The following is a 23,765-nucleotide window of genomic DNA, read 5'->3' as shown; positions in this document are numbered from 1 at the left end:
GGGACTAATAATCAGTGACCAATTAATGTTATTGAATTACATACATCACGATTGTCTACAAAGAAATACCCGTCAGAGTAAACATGTCTGTTTACAACAAATACCCATCAGAGTTAACAGCTGTGTCTGTTTACAACAAATATCCGTCAGAGTAAACAGCTGTGTCTGTTTACAACAAATACCCATCAGAGTAAACAGCTGTGTCTGTTTACAACAAATACCCATCAGAGTAAACAGCTGTGTCTGTTTACAACAAATACCCGTCAGAGTAAACAGCTGTCTGTTTACAACAAATACCCATCAGAGTAAACAGCTGTGTCTGTTTACAACAAATACCAGTCAGAGTAAACAGCTGTGTCTGTTTACAACAAATACCCGTCAGTAAACAGCTCTGTCTGTTTACAACAAATACCAGTCAGAGTAAACAGCTGTGTCTGTTTACAACAAATACCTGTCAGAGTAAACAACTGTCTGTTTACAACAAATACCAATCAGAGTAAACAGCTGTGTCTGTTTACCACAAATACCTGTCGGAGTAAACAGCTGTGTCTGTTTACAACAAATACTCGTCAGAGTAAACAGCTGTGTCTGTTTACCACAAATACCTGTCAGAGTATACAGCTGTGTCTGTTTTCAACAAATACTCGTCAGAGTAAACAGCTGTGTCTGTTTACCACAAATACCTGTCAGAGTAAACAGCTGTGTCTGTTTACAACAAATACCCGACAGAGTAAACAGCTGTCTGTTTACAACAAATATCCGTCAGAGTAAAAAGCTGTCTTTTTACAACAAATACCCATCAGAGTAAACAGCTGTGTCTGTTTACAACAAATACCCGTCAGTAAACAGCTCTGTCTGTTTACAACAAATACCAGTCAGAGTAAACAGCTGTGTCTGTTTACAACAAATACCCGTCAGTAAACAGCTCTGTCTGTTTACAACAAATACCAGTCAGAGTAAACAGCTGTGTCTGTTTACAACAAATACCTGTCAGAGTAAACAACTGTCTGTTTACAACAAATACCAATCAGAGTAAACAGCTGTGTCTGTTTACCACAAATACCTGTCAGAGTAAACAGCTGTGTCTGTTTACAACAAATACTCGTCAGAGTAAACAGCTGTGTCTGTTTACCACAAATACCTGTCAGAGTAAACAGCTGTGTCTGTTTACAACAAATACTCGTCAGAGTAAACAGCTGTGTCTGTTTACCACAAATACCTGTCAGAGTAAACAGCTGTGTCTGTTTACAACAAATACCCGACAGAGTAAACAGCTGTCTGTTTACAACAAATATCCGTCAGAGTAAAAAGCTGTCTTTTTACAACAAATACCCATCAGAGTAAACAGCTGTGTCTGTTTACAACAAATACCCGTCAGTAAACAGCTGTGTCTGTTTACACCAAATTCTAATAAATTCTGTAATACGTTAGCATATGTGGTTCCAAAACTCATAAATTCCTCAATTGATTTGTAATTAGGACTCTGTTTTTGGTGAAGTTCCAGACTGTATGCAAAGGTTATACTACAGAATACAATAGCTACAAGGATAATTAACAAATACACAAAAATCTCTGTATATAAGGCAGTACCTAGTCTTAGCTTTTAGACATAGGTACACCTTGACATACCAATGTTGATCCAATAAGAATAGGTGATTGCCTCCAATAAGGTTAAGTCCCACTCCTCCTGCACGTAGAGATACCAGCATCACCTCTGGGCCACCGCTGCTCGAATTAAAGGCATCCACTGCTTCTGTACGCTTCTTTGGGGGGATGTTACCTTTGATGATGCTGTATTTAATGTTGAGTTTGTCCAACTGAAGGCCGACGATCTCCAACATCTTCGTCCACTGGGACACAATTACACTGTGAACAGGACACGATGTTATCAAGTCACAATTACACTGTAAACAGGACACAATGTTATCAAGTCACAATTACACTGTGAACATCATTGAATGTTATCATGTCACAATTACACTGTGAACAGGACACAATGTTATCAAGTCACAATTACGCTGTAAACAGGACACAATGTTATCAAGTCACAATTACACTGTGAACAGGACACAATGTTATCAAGTCACAATTACACTGTGAACATGATACAATGTTATCAAGTCACAATTACACTGTAAACAGGATAGAGTTACTCCAGTAACATAACCTGTACACTTAGGAAGGCTGTTACAGTTCTACATCCTCTCAACACAAAAAAGTCATTTATGGTATGGAGAACAATAGAATTGTTAATAATAAACAAGTGTTGTCAGAAGATAACATAGCTTGCCGAGTTGGTTCAATTTCGGAATTAATTTCATAAAAGTAGGTCAAAGGTCACAGTCAAGGTCAGCAGGTCTGCAAATGTAGTACCAATGGAAACGTCTTGTCACAAGGAAAACATATCTGACAAATATGACAGCCCTATCTTGTAAGGTTAACATGTACACAGGCCAAGGTTCAAGTTTTTTAAAAGTAGGTCAAAAGTCACAGCGCAGGTCAGCAAATGTATGTAGTACTGTACTAATTGAAAGGTCATCTCACAAGGAATACACCTTCCACATACTTAAGTTGTATCCTCATTTGTATTGACACAACAGTGTTTTATAAAAGCATTAACCAGCTAGCTGTCTATCGATGCCGACCACGCTGACACTGGCATATAGCAGTTAGCTCCCCTTCACTTTGTCCTAGCATGCTTAAAATTATTAAAATGGTACATAAATCTATAATAAAATCTTTTAAGAGTAATTTATTTGTTGAATAATAAATCTCCTGATGATATAGATCAGAATATCCTTTTAGTATTTGTAAATGCCATTATCATTTATATTTAGTGCCAATGATTTCTGCATGCTCTCCGACATCTGTTGTTAGAAAATCTTGGCTACACTGAAATATAGAGGTTCCAGCATACAGCCAAATTTTCTTTTCTCTTGGAGACATGACTAGATTTACGACAGTAAGAGATAATTTGAAAATCTGATTGGCTAATTGTGTTATGTACTCTGGATGGTCTAAGAAAAGGGCCTAATTTCTCACAATTGAGGCTTACCTTTTTTGTTTTTGTGTTTTTCCTACTCTGATCTCTTTTAGCTTGTCTAATAAGAACTTCATCTACAAAATAATAAGAACTGATCATATCTGGGAATTTTTCTTATAAATCAAATGCCTGAGAATTTACACTCAAATAAAAAGGACTCTCAATACCAAACCAAATCTATACTATTGTAATGATTTCAGGTCAAATAACAACACATTGTACATATTATATCACAATTACATGATATAATGATAGTTCAAGTCTTACATAATATACATAACATATATAACATGTATCTATTACTTAGGAAATAGGTGTGATACATAGTCATACCGACAGCAAATCTATGTGAGAGTCAAACAGTATATATACTACCAGGGACTGACAGTAGGTCTACAGTATATACTACCTGGGACTGACAGTAAATCTACGTGAGAGTCAAACAGTATATATACTACCAGGGACTGACAGTATGTGTACAGTATATACTACCAGGGACTGACAGTATGTGTAGAGTATATACTACCAGGGAAAGACAGTATGTGTAGAGTATACCAGGGACAGACAGTAGGTCTACAGTATATACTACCAGGGACTGACAGTAAGTCTACAGTATATACTACCAGGGACTGACAGTAAGTCTACAGTATATACTACCAGGGACTGACAGTAGGTCTACAGTATATACTACCAGGGACTGACAATAAGTCTACAGTATATACTACCAGGGACTGACAGTAGGTCTACAGTATATACTACCAGGGACTGACAATAAGTCTACAGTATATACTACCAGGGACTGACAGTAAATCTACAGTATATACTACCAGGGACTGACAGTAGGTCTACAGTATATACTACCAGGGACTGACAGTAAGTCTATAGTATATACTACCAGGGACTGACAGTAAGTGTACAGTATATACTACCAGGGACTGACAGTAAGTGTACAGTATATACTACCAGGGACTGACAGTAAGTCTACAGTATATACTACCAGTGACTGACAGTAAGTCTACAGTATATACTACCAGGGACTGACAGTAAGTCTACAGTATATACTACCAGGGACTGACAGTAAGTCTACAGTATATACTACCAGGGACTGACAATAAGTCTACAGTATATACTACCAGGGACTGACAGTAAGTTTACAGTATATACTACCAGGGACTGACAGTAGGTCTACAGTATATACTACCAGGGACTGACAGTAGGTCTACAGTATATACTACCAGGGACTGACAGTAAGTCTACAGTATATACTACCAGGGACAGACAGTAGGTCTACAGTATATACTACCAGGGACTGATAGTAAGTCTACAGTATATACTACCAGGGACAGACAGTAGGTCTACAGTATATACTACCAGGGACTGACAGTAGGTCTACAGTATATACTACCAGGGACTGACAGTAAGTCTACAGTATATACTACCAGGGACAGACAGTAGGTCTACAGTATATACTACCAGGGACTGACAGTATGTGTACAGTATATACTACCAGGGACTGACAGTAAGTCTAAAGTGTATACTACCAGGGACTGACAGTAAGTCTACAGTATATACTACCAGGGACAGACAGTAGGTCTACAGTATATACTACCAGTGACTGACAGTAAGTCTAAAGTATATACTACCAGGGACTGACAGTAGGTCTACAGTATATACTACCAGGGACTGGCAGTAAATCTACAGTATATACTACCAGGGACTGACAGTAAGTCTACAGTATATACTACCAGGGACTGACAGTAAATCTACAGTATATACTACCAGTGACTGACAGTAAGTCTACAGTATATACTACCAGTGACTGACAGTAAAACTGTACAAATATTAAATGCATTCAATCGTCTACAAATATATTTAGCACGATATAAATTCTATGTGACATACTTTTGTGCTTAAGAACGACTGTTCAAACACTGGTGATGCTTTGGTGATCAGCTTGGGTTCCTCTGGTTTGCCTGGTTCTTCCAGCATTAGATCCCTCATTTGTTCAGCAATGTCTAATTCCAGTCCTTCAGACTCAGCTGTCTCCTCATCAAATGCCTAAAATATAGACATATTTTTGTGAGCCTCACAAAGACAAAAGCTTCAGAGATTCAGTTTTTTCTGTAAATGCCCAAAATTTGTCTGTATAGAGAATGTACAACCTATCCCAACAACTCCTCCTTTTTTGATCAGAGATGGAAGTATATTTTTGATAAACAAGATTTGACTGTTGACTGATTTCAACAGCTTAGCTTTTACAAATTAATCTTGACCAAAATTTATGTCAAAGAATTAAATATCTTTAAAATTGACTGAAAATCTGACAGGAAACAAACAGATTGATGACAGGAAACAAACAGATTGATGACAGGAAACAGAAAGATTGATGACAGGAAACAGAAAGATTGGTGACAGGAAACAAACAGAATATTATGATGACAGGACAAAGGAATAATATGATATCCCTCCTCTTTCACATAATTATACAACAGTTCAAACGAGAAAAAAAGTAAACTTCCACTTGTTAGTGAACAAAAGCTAGATAGTACTACTTACATCTCTCATAAGACTGAGGTGGCTGCAGCACTGTCTCAGCCTCAGCAGTAACACAAGAATCTGTTGAGCGCCAACCTTCTTGTTCTGGTGCGATGCTGCCCCATCACCTCGTCCATCATCCTCACGGTCTTTAAACGGATTTACATTCTCTTTAATGATGCCTTCTTTCTCATCTTGCCTTCTCAGATATTCCTTTAGTACAGACCTTTATAGACAAACCAAACAAAGCAAATATTTCACACTTCAATTTCTAACATACAAGTTAACTAATTAATTAACAATGCATATTTCTAACATCCAAGCTCACTTATTAATTGACAATGCATATTTCTAACATTCAAGCTAACTAATAATTAAAAATGCATATTTATATCATCAAAGTTATCTAATTAATTAACAATGCATATTTATAACATCCAACCTAACTAATTAATTAACCAGGCATATTTATTACAAGTAATTTATCATCTCCAACTCTGGTCCAACTTCTGTATCAAAATGTATAGAAGGTGGGGATCTGAGATCCAATATTAGTTTGTAAATTTCACTGTCCAAAAAGGTATCAGCTGATCACATTTTTTAATAAACAGACTCAATACAATTAATTGTGATTGTAGTTATTGAGCCATTTTAGGCTCCATTCTGTTACAGACGATCTATTAAAATTTCACAATGCACTAAAATGTAAGTGTGCTAGTTTTGTACACCTACAGCTGTGCAGCTAGGACTGGTATGGCATATTTGATTGAATCATGATCATGAATAATCATATTTATCATCATTTGCCAAAAATTGTTTTTCTTTTAATCAATTTACAGATTAAACAAGTTGTTTAAAACAGACTAGATATTCAAGATAAAAAACAATTGATTTAATAATAGAGTACAAATATTGAGTTGTCTTGAATTCCAATATCTACCATGCTTTCATGAAGTTGACATTTACCGAGACTGAGAAAACACTTTATCATAAACAGATCTCTCGCTCTCCGAAAGTTCCAACTCCCAGACCTGACTGGACTTGGCAGTCATGGCAACCTGGGAAACAAAAGACCACAGTTAAAAATCACTAAAGTATGTGTGTTTTATATTATCATTATTATGAATATGATAAGTCCAAATCTTATCAAAAATTACTAAAGCATGTGTGTTTTATATTATCATTATCATGAATATGATAACTTCAAATCTTATCAAAAATTACTAATTATAAAAAGTATGTGTGTTTTATATAATCATTATCATGAATATGATAAGTTCAAATCTGATCAAAAAGTAGTGATTTTTAATCTGATCTGTATGCAGTTATAGGTATCTTTTTTTAATAAATACAGATTAGAACTAAAATAAAATATATTTTGGTACGTACATGGTAATCAGATTAACACAACAAACTTAACATCCACATCACGTTTAACTTTCAAAACTCAAAACAAGGATTTGTCAATTAATATACATGTATTACTAACAGAAGATTATTTTGACAATTATATGAATTTTTATTAATCTTTCTCACTAACATATGCCTTACCAAGGGCTTCCCGGCCTTGTCTGTCTGCGTCTTTGTTCTCCGTAAGAGTAGTGATTTCACTAGAATGTTGAGTCGATTTTGTCCTGAAGCTGAAAGAAGAATCTGGTATTATTGGACAAAAATCATCTTTGAGAGATAATGATTAAACACATCCTTATAAAGTTTTGAGGCACTGGTCAAATATTGAGAAAGGAGACCATTCTTTAAATGTAGATTAATAGAATATATCATGGGTCTGTTCCGCGGACAGGGATATCTCAACCGGAGTGTAAGAGTTTGGCCAGTCAGCATGAGGCTTGCCGAGAGTTGAGATATCCTTGTTCGCGGAACAGATCCATGATTGATTATTTTTCTCACATACTTGCAACCAAACGTAAGTTTTTATGAAAGTTTTTCATCGCGCCGTCTTGAGTGCTCCTTGGAATGTGCGTCAAAATTTATGACGTCATCATTTACGACATGGAGACTCAACATAAAATGATGACGTTCCGTTATTGTGAGCAGCGTCATATAGCGCGTGCCGGCTGTCTTTACCCACCCTGTGTAAGATCGATTTATCTTTTCCCTAGCAACTGCCGGATAACCCTGTGAAGTATGGGAGAAATCGATAGTAATGATATCTTTATACATAGTAATCATAATTACACTAGTTTCTTACATCTTGGAATAAATTCTACTTAGAATTATAACTTACATTTTCCTGTATCTACTTGACGTTTCCAGACTTTGTACTCATCAAATGGGGAGCATCTCAAAAACCTTCAAGGGAAAAGGAATTGCTTTGGTATTGTTTAACATCCTATCAACAGCCATTTTAATGGATGGCCATCTTATACTGATTGTATTTGTTGGTGGACAAAATCTGAGTTCATTAAGAAAACCTATTCACTCGTAAAAGAGCTGGTTATGTCAAAATTTAACATAGATATATATATACATGAGGGAAAATAATTCTAAAACATTAATTCAATTACATGTATTAATAATGAAAACTTTCGCCACTGCCCATTTGATTGAGCAGGTGCTCCAAATACCTTATAAACAAGTGGAATCAGGGAAATGAATTTTAATCGCCATACCTCAACAGAGAGTACATGTCCAGGAGCTGATTCTGTATGGGAGTTCCAGTGATCGCCCATCTATGAGTTGCTCTCAAACGACACACAGCCATACATGTAAGGCTCTTATGATTCTTGATGTTATGGGCCTCATCCAGGATAATTCTATCCCACACGATTCTTAGCATATTACACTGCAGTACAGGATCTGAGCCCTGTAAAACAACACTTTATATAGTATACATTACACTGTAGTACAGGATCTGGGCCCTAAAACAACACTATATATAGTACAACTATACATTACACTGTAGTACAGGATCTGGGCCCTGTAAAACAACACTATATATAGTATACATTACACTGCAGTACAGGATCTGGGCCCTGTAAAACAACACTATATATAGTACAACTATACATTACACTGTAGTACAGGATCTGGGCCCTGTAAAACAACACTATATATAGTATACATTACACTGTAGTACAGGATCTGGGCCCTGTAAAACAACACTATATATAGTACAACTATACATTACACTGTAGTACAGGATCTGGGCCCTGTAAAACAACACTATATATAGTACAACTATACATTACACTGTAATACAGGATCTGGGCCCTATAAAACAACACTATATATAGTACAACTATACATTACACTGTAGTACAGGATCTGGGCCCTGTAAAACAACACTATATATAGTACAACTATACATTACACTGTAGTACAGGATCTGGGCCCTGTAAAACAACACTATATATAGTACAACTATACATTACACTGTAGTACAGGATCTGGGCCCTGTAAAACAACACTCTATATAGTATAACTATACATTACACTGTAGTACAGGATCTGGGCCCTGTAAAACAACACTATATATAGTACAACTATACATTACACTGTAGTACAGGATCTGGGCCCTGTAAAACAACACTATATATAGTACAACTATACATTACACTGTAGTGCAGGATCTGGGCCCTATAAAACAACACTATATATAGTACAACTATACATTACACTGTAGTGCAGGATCTGGGCCCTGTAAAACAACACTATATATAGTACAACTATACATTACACTGTAGTGCAGGATCTGGGCCCTGTAAAACAACACTATATATAGTACAACTATACATTACACTGTAGTACAGGATCTGGGCCCTGTAAAACAACACTATATATAGTACTACTATACATTACACTGTAGTACAGGATCTGGGCCCTGTAAAACAACACTATATATAGTATAACTACACATTACACTGTAGTACAGGATCTGAGCCCTGTAAAACAACACTATATATAGTATAACTATACATTACACTGTAGTACAGGATCTGGGCCCTGTTAAACAACACTATATATAGTATAACTATACATTACACTGTAGTACAGGATCTGGGCCCCATAAAACAACACTATATATAGTATAACTATACATTACACTGTAGTACAGGATCTGGGCCCTGTAAAACAACACTATACATAGTACAACTATACATTACACTGTAGTACAGGATCTGGGCCCTGTAAAACAACACTATATATAGTACAACTATACATTACACTGTAGTACAGGATCTGGGCCCTGTAAAACAACACTATATATAGTACAACTATACATTACACTGTAGTACAGGATCTGGGCCCTGTAAAACAACACTATATATAGTATAACTATACATTACACTGTAGTACAGGATCTGGGCCCTGTAAAACAACACTATATATAGTACAACTATACATTACACTGTAGTACAGGATCTGGGCCCTGTAAAACAACACTATATATAGTACAACTATACATTACACTGTAGTACAGGATCTGGGCCCTGTAAAACAACACTATATATAGTACAACTAAACATAACACTGTAGTACAGGATCTGGGCGCTGTAAAACAACACTATATATAGTACAACTATACATTACACTGTAGTACAGGATCTGGGCCCTGTAAAACAACACTATATATAGTACTACAGTAACTATACATTACACTGTAGTACAGGATCTGGGCCCTGTAAAACAACACTATATATAGTACAACTAAACATTACACTGTAGTACAGGATCTGGGCCCTGTAAAACAACACTATATATAGTACAACTATACATTACACTGTAGTACAGGATCTGGGCCCTATAAAACAACACTCTATATAGTATAACTATACATTACACTGTAGTACAGGATCTGGGCCCTGTAAAACAACACTATATATAGTACTACTATACATTACACTGTAGTACAGGATCTGAGCCCTGTAAAACAACACTCTAAATAGTACAACTATACATTACACTGTAGTACAGGATCTGGGCCCTGTAAAACAACACTATATATAGTATACATTACACTGTAGTACAGGATCTGAGCCCTGTAAAACAACACTCTATATAGTACAACTATACATTACACTGTAGTACAGGATCTGAGCCCTGTAAAACAACACTCTATATAGTACAACTATACATTACACTGTAGTACAGGATCTGGGCCCTGTAAAACAACACTATATATAGTACAACTATACATTACACTGTAGTACAGGATCTGAGCCCTGTAAAACAACACTATATATAGTATAACTATACATTACACTGTAGTACAGGATCTGGGCCCTGTAAAACAACACTATATATAGTATACATTACACTGTAGTACAGGATCTGAGCCCTGTTAAAAAACACTATAAACAGCATTACTATATAACCTTAGACTGTGGAACATTATCTAACTTTGGATTGTGGTATATGTATTTAAACATTATCTAATTTCGGACTTTGTGACGTATCTAAACATTATCTTACCCCGGACTGTGGTATATTAATCTTAACTTTATCTTACCTGGGACTGTGGTATGTTAATCTTACCTTTGTCTAACCTGGGACTGTGGTATATTAATCTTATTTTTATCTAACCTCGGACTGTGGTATATTAATCTTAACTTTATCTAACCTCAGACTGTGGTATATTAATCTTAACTTGATCTAACCTCAGACTGTGGTATATTAATCTTAACTTTATCTCACCTCGGACTGTGGTATATTAATCTTAACTTTATCTTACCTCGGACTGTGGTATATTAATCTTAACTTTATCTAACCTTGGACTGTGGTATATTAATCTGAACTTTATCTTACCTCGGACTGTGGTATATAAATCTTATTTTTATCTAACCTCGGACTGTGGTATATTAATCTTATTTTTATCTAACCTCAGACTGTGGTATATTAATCTTAACTTTATCTAACCTTGGACTGTGGTATATTAATCTGAACTTTATCTTACCTCGGACTGTGGTATATAAATCTTATTTTTATCTAACCTCGGACTGTGGTATATTAATCTTATTTTTATCTAACCTCAGACTGTGGTATATTAATCTGAACTTTATCTTACCTCGGACTGTGGTATATTAATCTTAACTTTATCTAACCTCAGACTGTGGTATATTAATCTTAACTTTATCTTACCTCGGACTGTGGTATATTAATCTTAACTTTATCTTACCTCGGACTGTGGTATATTAATCTTAACTTTATCTTACCTGGGACTGTGGTATATTAATCTTATTTTTATCTAACCTCGGACTGTGGTATATTAATCTTATTTTTATCTAACCTCAGACTGTGGTATATTAATCTTATTTTATCTAACCTCGGACTGTGGTATATTAATCTTAACTTTATCTAACCTCTGACTGTGGTATATTAATCTTATTTTTATCTAACCTCGGACTGTGGTATATTAATCTTAACTTTATCTAACCTCAGACTGTGGTATATTAATCTTAACTTTATCTAACCTCGGACTGTGGTAAATTAATATTAACTTTATCTCACCTCGGACTGTGGTATATTAATCTTATTTTTATCTAACCTGGGACTGTGGTATATTAATCTTAACTTTATCTAACCTCGGACTGTGGTAAATTAATATTAACTTTATCTCACCTCGGACTGTGGTATATTAATCTTATTTTTATCTAACCTGGGACTGTGGTATATTAATCTGAACTTCATCTCACCTCAGACTGTGGTATATTAATCTTAACTTTATCTAACCTGGGACTGTGGTATATTAATCTGAACTTCATCTCACCTCAGACTGTGGTATATTAATCTTAACTTTATCTAACCTGGGACTGTGGTATATTAATCTCAACTTTATCTTACCTCGGACTGTGGTATATTAATCTTATTTTTATCTTACCTCGGACTGTGGTATATTAATCTTATTTTTATCTTACCTCGGACTGTGGTATATTAATCTTATTTTTATCTAACCTCGGACTGTGGTATATTAATCTTAACTTGATCTAACCTCAGATTGTGGTATATTAATCTGAACTTCATCTCACCTCAGACTGTGGTATATTAATCTTAACTTTATCTAACCTGGGACTGTGGTATATTAATCTGAACTTCATCTCACCTCAGACTGTGGTATATTAATCTTAACTTTATCTAACCTGGGACTGTGGTATATTAATCTCAACTTTATCTTACCTCGGACTGTGGTATATTAATCTTATTTTTATCTTACCTCGGACTGTGGTATATTAATCTTATTTTTATCTTACCTCGGACTGTGGTATATTAATCTTATTTTTATCTAACCTCGGACTGTGGTATATTAATCTTAACTTGATCTAACCTCAGATTGTGGTATATTAATCTTAACTTTATCTAACCTCGGACTGTGGTATATTAATCTTATTTTTATCTTACCTCAGACTGTGGTATATTAATCTTAACTTTATCTAACCTCGGACTGTGGTATATTAATCTTAAATTTATCTAACCTCGGACTGTGGTATATTAATCTTAACTTTATCTAACCTCGGACTGTGGTATATTAATCTTAACTTTATCTAACCTCAGACTGTGGTATATTAATCTTATTTTTATCTTACCTCAGACTGTGGTATATTAATCTTAACTTTATCTAACCTCGGACTGTGGTATATTAATCTTAAATTTATCTAACCTGGGACTGTGGTATACTAATCTTATTTTTATCTAACCTTGGACTGTGGTATACAGTGGACCCTCGATAATCCGAACACCTTCGTTCCCAGTCCAAACCGTCCGGATTACGAGTTTTCCGGACTACTGAATTTCGTCTACCAGGTCTAAAAATTGTCGTGAAAGAGTTATCTCCCTTGATTATATACAATCCGGGACGTTTCATAAACACGTCTTATTGTCAGACTTTTTAACAATAAATATACTTATGTTTCTGATATGATTCTTGTTTTGTTTTGTAGAAAGTAAAAAATAAACTATGTTTTTAAAAGAACATGTAAAGTGAAAGTTGTTTTATTTATAGCTTGCATATGTGACCTACAAACAACACACGTGTGTCTCTTCCTGGAGGTTCACAAACAAGTAGAAATTACAAACGTTAAATACCTTAAATAAAAGACCCGGATTTTACAACTTACCGCCAGTCCATGTTTTTTTATGATTTGTACGTACCAGAAACCCCAAGCTATCTATTTCAAAGTACGCAACACCAGCGAGAACTACCCAAGATGTCCGATAATTATTTAACCCGTATTCACTTAGACAACTATTGACTAATTTGTGTGTAATCATCCCAGTTCTTGTGATCACTGCTTAATAAGTAAATGTGTATGTAATTAATAACATGCATCTTTCAATGAGTCGTCGTTTCAAGTAACGGTGTTACAAAGCCGATATGCGTGTTTACCCAATACAAGTGTTATGATGTTAATTACCGATCATAAATGTATTACATGTATTTGAGATTAATTAATTATCGTATCACGTACTGTATGTTTGTGCATAAATTCTGTAACATTTAGGCCGTAGAGAAAAAGCAATGTACCGTTATAAAAACAAAAGCTACACATTGTAACACAGGTAAACACCCGGGGCTATGACCTGGCAGCGGTCGCTGTGACTACGCACAGCGTCAAGCGATAGTCTGTACAGCTGTCGACATGGGTGACTTGCCCCAACATTTTTTTACTAATGAAAAGTACATTCCGTTCCCAAAATTGGCTTCCGGAATCGGAATCCGAATTTCCGGACTGGTGAGTACAAATAACGTTACGAAAATCCGTTCCCGTGCATTTCCGTCGGGACTGTGAGTTTTCCGGACTATCGGCGTCCGGATTATCGCGGGTCCACTGTATTAATCTTATTTTTATCTAACCTCGGACCGTGGTATATTAATCTTATTTTTATCTAACCTCAGACTGTGGTATATTAATCTTATTTTTATCTAACCTCAGACTGTGGTATATTAATCTTAACTTTATCTAACCTCGGACTGTGGTATATTAATCTTATTTTTATCTAACCTGGGACTGTGGTATATTAATCTTATTTTTATCTAACCTCGGACTGTGGTATATTAATCTGAACTTTATCTAACCTCGGACTGTGGTATATTAATCTTATTTTTATCTAACCTCAGACTGTGGTATATTAATCTTAACTTTATCTAACCTCAGACTGTGGTATATTAATCTTAACTTTATCTTACCTCGGACTGTGGTATATTAATCTTAACTTTATCTTACCTCGGAATGTGGTATATTAATCTTAACTTTATCTAACCTCGGACTGTGGTATATTAATTTTATTTTTATCTAACCTGGGACTGTGGTATATTTATCTTAACTTTATCTAACCTGGGACTGTGGTATATTAATTTTAACTTTATCTAACCTCAGACTGTGGTATATTAATCTTAACTTTATCTTACCTCGGACTGTGGACTTTCTGCTTCCTCATCATCCTTCACTGGTTCGTCTGCATTTGTTGTTGAGGATCCAACTTCTTTAGCCACAATATTATATGTGGTGATGACTACATCATGCTCAGCAAGTCTGTCAATATAAATCAAATACTTTAATCTGATCATCAAATAGGGAGCATCTCAAAAACCTTCAAGGGAAAAGGAATTGCTTTGGTATTGTTTAACATCCTATCAACAGCCATTTTAATGGATTGCCATCTTATACTGATTATATTTGTTGGTGGACAAAATCTGAGTTCCTTAAGAAAACCTATTCACTCGTAAAAGAGCTGGTTATGTCAAAATTTAACATAGATATATATATACATGAGGGAAAATAATTCTAAAACATTAATTCAATTACATGTATTAATTATGAAAACTTTCGCCACTGTCCATTTGATTGAGCAGGTGCTCCAAATACTTATCGCCATACGGCCATACCTCAACGTACGTACATACTTACGTAACGCTATATTCCCTCCCCGACTTTCGTCGCGAGGGGATAACAAATATTGTTGTATGTATTTATTGTTATATCATTGTTGTATAGGCTAACCATGAAAGTTTGCACCCTAAATTAACTTGAAAGCTCCAAACCACAAAAGAAAGTACAAACAAACATTTCAAAGCTTTTTCAATGTCTTAATTAAATATCCCAGACTCATTTTACCCCTTATCTAAGTCATCTTGAGAGGGAACAAGAGAACAAAGAAGTAACTTATAACTATCCACTTGATCAAAATACAGTTATGTGATCGCGCAACGTTCCACGATGTGCGCACAATGTCTGCACGATGTGCGCACGAAGTCCGTACGATGTGCGATATGGATCGTGCAGGAAAATGTGCGCACGATGGGCGATTGGAACGGTACATGTGCGATAGGTATCGTGGTAGATACAAGAGATCCCAGAGGGATCTTGGCGCCCACCATTGAATGATCTTCATAGGTTCCATGTCAGATTGATCTTTTCTCTACTTTTCCCTTCATTTTACTAATCTGTGCAAATTGAGACATCCCTCCAGTACTTTTCAAACAAGGGAATCCTAGCTATATAAGAAATTTGAGATTTAACGATAATGGCTGTTTGTTTGCCAGGTTGTTTTCAGGACAGACTGGTCCAAAAATGCAATACAAGGGACCAAGGAGATCCATTCAGTACTTTGAGAAATAGAGATAACAAACTTCAATTGTCAAAATCCAAGATGGCGGTCTGTCGGCCATATTGTTTTCCAATTGATCTCAAAATGCAATAGGCATAACGAGGCACCAATGGGAACCTCCATATGAAATTTGAGAAAGATCCCTTCAGTACTTTCTCAGAAATAGCGATAACAAACTTCAATTGTCAAAATCCAAGATGGCTGCCTGTCGGCCATGTTGTTTTCCGATTGGTCTTAAAACGCAATATGCATAACTAGGCACCAAGGGAAACTTACATATGAAATTTAAGAAAGATCCATTCAGTACATTCTCAGAAATAGCGATAACAAACTTCAATTGTCAAAATCCAAGATGGCTGCCTGTGGGCCATGTTGTTTTCCGATTGGTCTCAAAACGCAATATGCATAACTAGGCACCAAGGGAAACCTACATCTGAAATTTCAGAGAGATCCATTCAGTACTTTCTCAGAAATAGTGATAACAAACTTCAATTGTCAAAATCCAAGATGGCTGCCTGTCGGCCATGTTGTTTTCCGATTGGTCTCAAATCGCAATATGCATAACTAGGCACCAAGGGGAACCTACATATGAAATTTGAGAAAGATCCCTTCAGTACTTTCTCAGAAATAGCGATAACAAACTTCAATTGTCAAAATCCAAGATGGCTGCCTGTCGGCCATGTTGTTTTCGGATTGGTCTCAAAACGCAATATGCATAACTAGGCACCAAGGGGAACCTTCATATGAAATTTGAGAAAGATCCCTTCAGCACTTTCTCAGAAATAGCGATAACAAACTTCAAATGTCAAAATACAAGATGGCTGCCTGTCGGCCATGTTGTTTTCGGATTGGTCTCAAAACGCAATATGCATAACTAGGCACCAAGGGGAACCTTCACTTGAAATTTGAGAAAGATCCCTTCAGCACTTTCTCAGAAATAGCGATAACAAATTTCAAATGTCAAAATCCAAGATGGCTGCCTGTCGGCCATGTTGTTTTCCAATTGGTCTCAAAACGCAATATGCATAACTAGGCACCAAGGGGAACCTTCACTTGAAATTTGAGAAAGATCCCTTCAGCACTTTCTCAGAAATAGCGATAACAAATTTCAAATGTCAAAATCCAAGATGGCTGCCTGTCGGCCATGTTGTTTTCCAATTGGTCTCAAAACGCAATATGCATAACTAGGCACCAAGGGGAACCTTCATATGAAATTTGAGAAAGATCCCTTTAGTACTTTCTCAGAAATTGCGATAACAAACTTCAATTGTCAAAATCCAAGATGGCTGCCTGTCGGCCATGTTGTTTTCCGATTGGTCTCAAAACGCAATATGCATAACAAGGCACCAAGGGGAACCTACATATGAAATTTGAGAAAGATCCCTTCAGTACTTTCTGAGAAATAGCGATAACAAGAATTGTTTACGGACGGAGGGACGGACGACGGACCACGGACGCAGGGCGATTTGAATAGCCCACCATCTGATGATGGTGGGCTAATAAAATGAGGAATGCATCATCTAATGATTTAAACGTGTGGAATGACTGTAAAAGATATACAACGATTAACATTTGGCGAGACAGCTAATTACCATATTTTTGTTGAAATATATGCAATAATTGTTAGGAATGAAACTAAATACCGATGTATAATTAAATAATTATCTAAACTAGTTTTAAAGAACTTTATATAATTTGCTCGGACGTCGTCGAGAACACCTCTAGGCCTAGGAAAGTCGAAGAAATCTGTATTTGGCGAGAATATATACATATGGGATATTTTATACATGTAGAACTAAACAACAGTTAAAACTACTTATTTTGAATAGAAACATTCTGTATCTTTTTTGTTTCAAAATACGTATTATATGTAATTAATCTATTAAATATAATCGAAGTGGAGTCTGTCTACCATCCTATACATGTAGATGTACAATTGTATAATACGTACAAGTACACTATGTATCACCATGCAGGCCGTCGAAAACATCACGAATACTTGCAAGACAAAAGGACGGTATTTAATGGCAAAACATAACAGGTCATATGTGTTCCATGAATGAAAACAATTGTTATGCAGCACGTATATATATTAGCGACCATATCTTACATCATTATTTTTATTTTTTTCTTGTATGTTTTCGTATAACAAGTAATTTCGTAATATTTATAAACCTATCGTTAACTGTGCGGTTTACATCACACAGTTGTGCGGTTTGTATCGCACATTTGTGCGCACGATGTTTTTGGAACGTTGTGCAATCACACAACTGTACAACTTGACATGGCAACTGTTAAGGCTGTAAACCAATTTTCAATGTTTTTCAAGACCCAGAATTAAATTCAAGGCTTTTCAAGGCCCAAAGTGAAATTCAAGGCTTTCTCAAGGCCCGTGCTAACCCTGACTTGTGACTAGCACCATAATTATATAGGTCAATAAAGAATGCCCTGTTTTTAAATCTCTATTTGCTATATTTTAACAAAAGTAAGATTTGTATCACTATGAGATCATAACAATAACCATGATAAGACCATGTCATGCTGTTAGAAATAATTATCTAATTAAGTAAATAATTATTGTATTATCTGCGTTGAATAACAAGCAGATTGTTACACCCTGTGGAAATCTTGACTAACCTTTTAATATTTTGCTCCCTATTGGGTCCATGATAGAGGAGAACAGACAGAAGGTTTGACCGACACCTTCGCTCTATTTCTTTGTGCCACTGGTGGATGAGAGAAGCTGGACACACAACCAAGCTCGCTTTGGACTTCACCAGATTTTTTCCATCTACAATTATAAGACATAGTGTACATCTGATTTTTAAGTGCCAAGCTATTTCTTTTGAGCAATTGTACTTCCTAGGAGTATGTTTCTAAAGCAGATGTTCAATGTGTAGAGACTATTCCTGGAAACAGTTCCCAGATGTTCAATGTGTAGAGAATATTCCTGGAAACAGTTCCCAGATGTTCAATGTGTAGAGAATATTCCTGGAAACAGTTCCCAGATGTTCAATGTGTAGAGAATATTCCTGGAAACAGTTCCCAGATGTTCAATGTGTAGAGAATATTCCTGGAAACAGTTCCCAGATGTTCAATGTGTAGAGAATATTCCTGGAAACAGTTCCCAGATGTTCAATGTGTAGAGAATATTCCTGGAAACAGTTCCCAGAAATTAGAACAGTTCCTGAACAACAAAGATTTATGAGATAAAATTACAAACATTTGTTGGTCATGAAAATTCCCTGCTGTTCAGTACTTATAAATTTACATTGTTTACTATTTCCTGTAAAGTCAGTCCCCCCATCCCAACACATAACAAAGCAAATTTACCATTAAGTTGAAATTATTGTCCTTAAATTAAGAATTTACTGTTACATTGATTCCCTTCTATCTTTTCACAAATTTTTTCACTCATTCCATCAACAGACCATTACCTAGTTATGGGAATGGATTTTACTTTCAAAATAAATAATCGGAAACTCGAAATTGATCAATTATCAATTATAATTGGTTTTTCTAAATTTAGCACAAAATTAATAAATATTGCCCCTTTGTAGGAAATTTATGTACATCTCCTTGACAAGTACATTTATTACATATTTTAGCCTTTTTTATCAATATTTTTAATCCTGAACACAAACAAAGCATTTTGATAATTAATGGTTGAAAATGTATTTAAATCTCCTTTATCGCTTGTATCAAAACAACTAAATTAATAAATCGGTAAAATATAAGATCAACTACTTCTTGATTTGGTAACATTACAAAAATATGCAAAGCCGAAGATCTATGAACACTTCCAGAAATTTCCAATTTGCCTTCTCAAAAAATTCGGCATTCATGATCGCTTTTTCTCTCTTTTTTTTTTTTTTTTTTTTACTAATTTTCGATTATTTTCAATCATTTGTCCACCATGTACCCACCATAACCCTGCTCTATGACATCACAATAACTCACACTTTTTCATTTCCTTATCTTTGCTCTTCCATTCCTCCTCCTCTGGCTGCTCTGTATCTGTATCCAGCTGTGATTCCTTCTGCTTGGCTATCAGGGAGATCATTGTCAGTGTTTTGCCAAGTCCCATATCATCAGCTGGACAATAGATAGATATACAGATCTACGTTACAGTCCCATATCATCAGCTGGACAATAGGGAGAAATACAGATCAACATTACAGTCCCATATCATCAGCTGGACAATAGAGAGAAATACAGATCTACGTTACAGTCCCATATCATCAGCTGGACAATAGATAGAAATACAGATCAACATTACAGTCCCATATCATCAGCTGGACAATAGATAGATATACAGATCAACATTACAGTCCCATATCATCAGCTGGACAATAGATAGAAATACAGATCAATATTACAGACCCATATCATCAGCTGGACAATAGATAGAAATACAGATCAATATTACAGACCCATATCATCAGCTGGACAATAGAGAGAAATACAGATCAATATTACAGACCCATATCATCAGCTGGACAATAGAGAGAAATACAGATCAACATTACAGTCCCATATCATCAGCTGGACAATAGAGAAATACAGATCAACATTACAGTCCCATATCATCAGCTGGACAATAGAGAGAAATACAGATCAACATTACAGTCCCATATCATCAGCTGGACAATAGATAGAAATACAGATCAACATTACTGTCCGATATCATCAGCTGGACAATAGAGAGAAATACAGATCAACATTACAGTCCCATATCATCAGCTGGACAATAGAGAGAAATACAGATCAACGTTACAGTCCCACATCATCAGCTGGACAATAGAGAGAAATACAGATCAACATTACAGTTACATATCATCAGCTGGACAATAGAGATATACAGATCAACATTACAGTCCCATATCATCAGCTGGACAATACAGAAATACAGATCAACATTACAGTCCCATATCATCAGCTGGACAATAGAGAGAAATACAGATCAACATTACAGTTACATATCATCAGCTGGACAATAGAGAAATACAGATCAACATTACAGTCCCATATCATCAGCTGGACAATAGAGAAATACAGATCAACATTACAGTCCCATATCATCAGCTGGACAATACAGAAATACAGATCAACGTTACAGTCCCATATCATCAGCTGGACAATAGAGAGAAATACAGATCAACATTACAGTCCCATATCATCAGCTGGACAATAGAGAGAAATACAGATCAACATTACAGTCCCATATCATCAGCTGGACAATAGAGAGAAATACAGGTCAACATTACAGGCTATTATCACCAGCTGGACAATAGAGAGAAATACAGATCAACATTACAGTCCCATATCATCAGCTGGACAATAGATAGAAATACAGATCAACATTACAGTCCAATATCATCAGCTGGACAATAGAGAGAAATACAGATCAACATAACAGTCCCATATCATCAGCTGGACAATAGAGAGAAATACATATCAACATTACAGTCCCATATCATCAGCTGGACAATAGAGAGAGATACAGGTCAACATCACAGTCCCATATCATCAGCTTGACAATAGATAGAAATACAGATCAACGTTACAGTCCCACATCATCAGCTGGACAATAGATAGATATACATATCAACGTTACAGTCCCATATCATCAGCTGGACAATAGAGAGAAATACAGATCAACATTACAGACCCATATCATCAGCTGGACAATAGAGAGAAATACAGATCAACATTACGGTTACATATCATCAGCTGGACAATAGATAGAAATACATATCAACATTACAGTCCCATATCATCAGCTGGACAAAAGATAGATATACAGATCAACATTACGGTTACATATCATCAGCTGGACAATAGAGAGAAATACAGACCAACATTACAGTCCCATATCATCAGCTGGACAATAGAGAGATATACATATCAACGTTACAGTCCCATATCATCAGCTGGACAATAGATAGAAATACAGATCAACATTACAGTCCCATATCATCAGCTGGACAATAGATAGAAATACATATCAACATTACAGTCCCATATCATCAGCTGGACAATAGAGAAATACAGACCAACATTACAGTCCCACATCATCAGCTGGACAATAGATAGAAATACAGATCAACATTACAGTTACATATCATCAGCTGGACAATAGATAGAAATACAGATCAACATTACAGTCCCACATCATCAGCTGGACAATAGATAGAAATACAGATCAACATTACAGTTACATATCATCAGCTGGACAATAGAGAAATACAGATCAACATTACAGTCCCATATCATCAGCTGGACAATAGAGAAATACAGATCAACATTACAGTCCCATATCATCAGCTGGACAATAGAGAGAAATACAGATCAACATTACAGTCCCATATCATCAGCTGGACAATAGATAGAAATACAGATCAACATTACGGTTCCATATCATCAGCTGGACAATAGAGAAATACAGATCAACATAACAGTCCCATATCATCAGCTGGACAATAGAGAAATACAGATCAACATTACGGTCCCTTATCATCAGCTGGACAATAGAGAGAAATACAGATCAACATTACAGTCCCATATCATCAGCTGGACAATAGATAGAAATACAGATCAACATTACAGTCCCACATCATCAGCTGGACAATAGAGAGATATACAGATCAACATTACAGTCCCATATCATCAGCTGGACAATAGAGAGATATACAGATCAACATCACAGTTCCATATCATCAGCTGGACAATACATAGAAATACAGATCAATATTACAGTCCCATATCATCAGCTGGACAATAGAGAGAAATACAGATCAACACTACAGTCCCATATAATCAGCTGGACAATAGATAGAAATACAGATCAACATTACAGTCCCATACCATCAGCTGGACAATAGATAGAAATACAGATCAATATCACAGTCCCATATCACCAGCTGGACAATAGATAGAAATACAGATCAACATTACAGTCCCATATCATCAGCTGGACAATAGATAGAAATACAGATCAACATTACGGTTACATATCACCAGCTGGACAATAGAGAGAAATACAGATCAATGTTACAGTCCCATATCATCAGCTGGACAATAGATAGAAATACAGATCAACATTACAGTCCCATATCATCAGCTGGACAATAGATAGAAATACAGATCAACATTACGGTTACATATCACCAGCTGGACAATAGAGAGAAATACAGATCAATGTTACAGTCCCATATCATCAGCTGGACAATAGATAGAAATACAGATCAACATTACAGTCCCATATCATCAGCTGGACAATAGAGAGAAATACAGATCAACATCACAGTCCCATATCATCAGCTGGACAATAGAGAGAAATACAGATCAACATTACAGTCCCATATCATCAGCTGGACAATAGAGAGAAATACAGATCAATGTTACAGTCCCATATCATCAGCTGGACAATAGAGAGAAATACAGATCAACATTACAGTCCCATATCATCAACTGGACAAGAGAGAAATACAGATCAATATTACAGTCCCATATCATCAGCTGGACAATAGATAGAAATACAGATCAACATTACAGTCCCATATCATCAACTGGACAATAGAGAGAAATACAGATCAACATTACGGTTACATATCATCAGCTG

General features: G+C 35.8%; 1 protein-coding gene across 3 annotated transcripts in view; it reads right to left on the bottom strand.

Annotated features, from left to right (window-relative positions):
* Positions 1 to 23,765, bottom strand: part of LOC117338810 (transcription termination factor 2-like) — a 54,279-nt gene that overhangs the window by 13,326 nt on the left and 17,188 nt on the right. For all 3 annotated transcript variants that reach the window (XM_033900161.1, XM_033900162.1, XM_033900163.1), the window contains exons 11-21: positions 20,102 to 20,236; positions 18,779 to 18,932; positions 14,943 to 15,066; positions 8,209 to 8,402; positions 7,824 to 7,888; positions 7,130 to 7,218; positions 6,545 to 6,636; positions 5,600 to 5,804; positions 4,946 to 5,101; positions 3,056 to 3,117; positions 1,630 to 1,866 (exon numbers count right to left, since the gene is read on the bottom strand). In XM_033900161.1, the coding sequence (XP_033756052.1) occupies positions 1,630 to 1,866; positions 3,056 to 3,117; positions 4,946 to 5,101; positions 5,600 to 5,804; positions 6,545 to 6,636; positions 7,130 to 7,218; positions 7,824 to 7,888; positions 8,209 to 8,402; positions 14,943 to 15,066; positions 18,779 to 18,932; positions 20,102 to 20,236 (1,513 nt within the window). The remainder of the gene's footprint in view (positions 1 to 1,629; positions 1,867 to 3,055; positions 3,118 to 4,945; positions 5,102 to 5,599; positions 5,805 to 6,544; positions 6,637 to 7,129; positions 7,219 to 7,823; positions 7,889 to 8,208; positions 8,403 to 14,942; positions 15,067 to 18,778; positions 18,933 to 20,101; positions 20,237 to 23,765) is intronic.

The sequence above is a fragment of the Pecten maximus genome, chromosome 12, assembly GCF_902652985.1.
Source record: "Pecten maximus chromosome 12, xPecMax1.1, whole genome shotgun sequence".
In the NCBI taxonomy this organism is placed as follows: Eukaryota; Metazoa; Mollusca; class Bivalvia; order Pectinida; family Pectinidae; genus Pecten; species Pecten maximus.
Note: the sequence above shows the minus strand (reverse complement) of the source record. Positions and strands in the feature narration are given on the sequence as shown.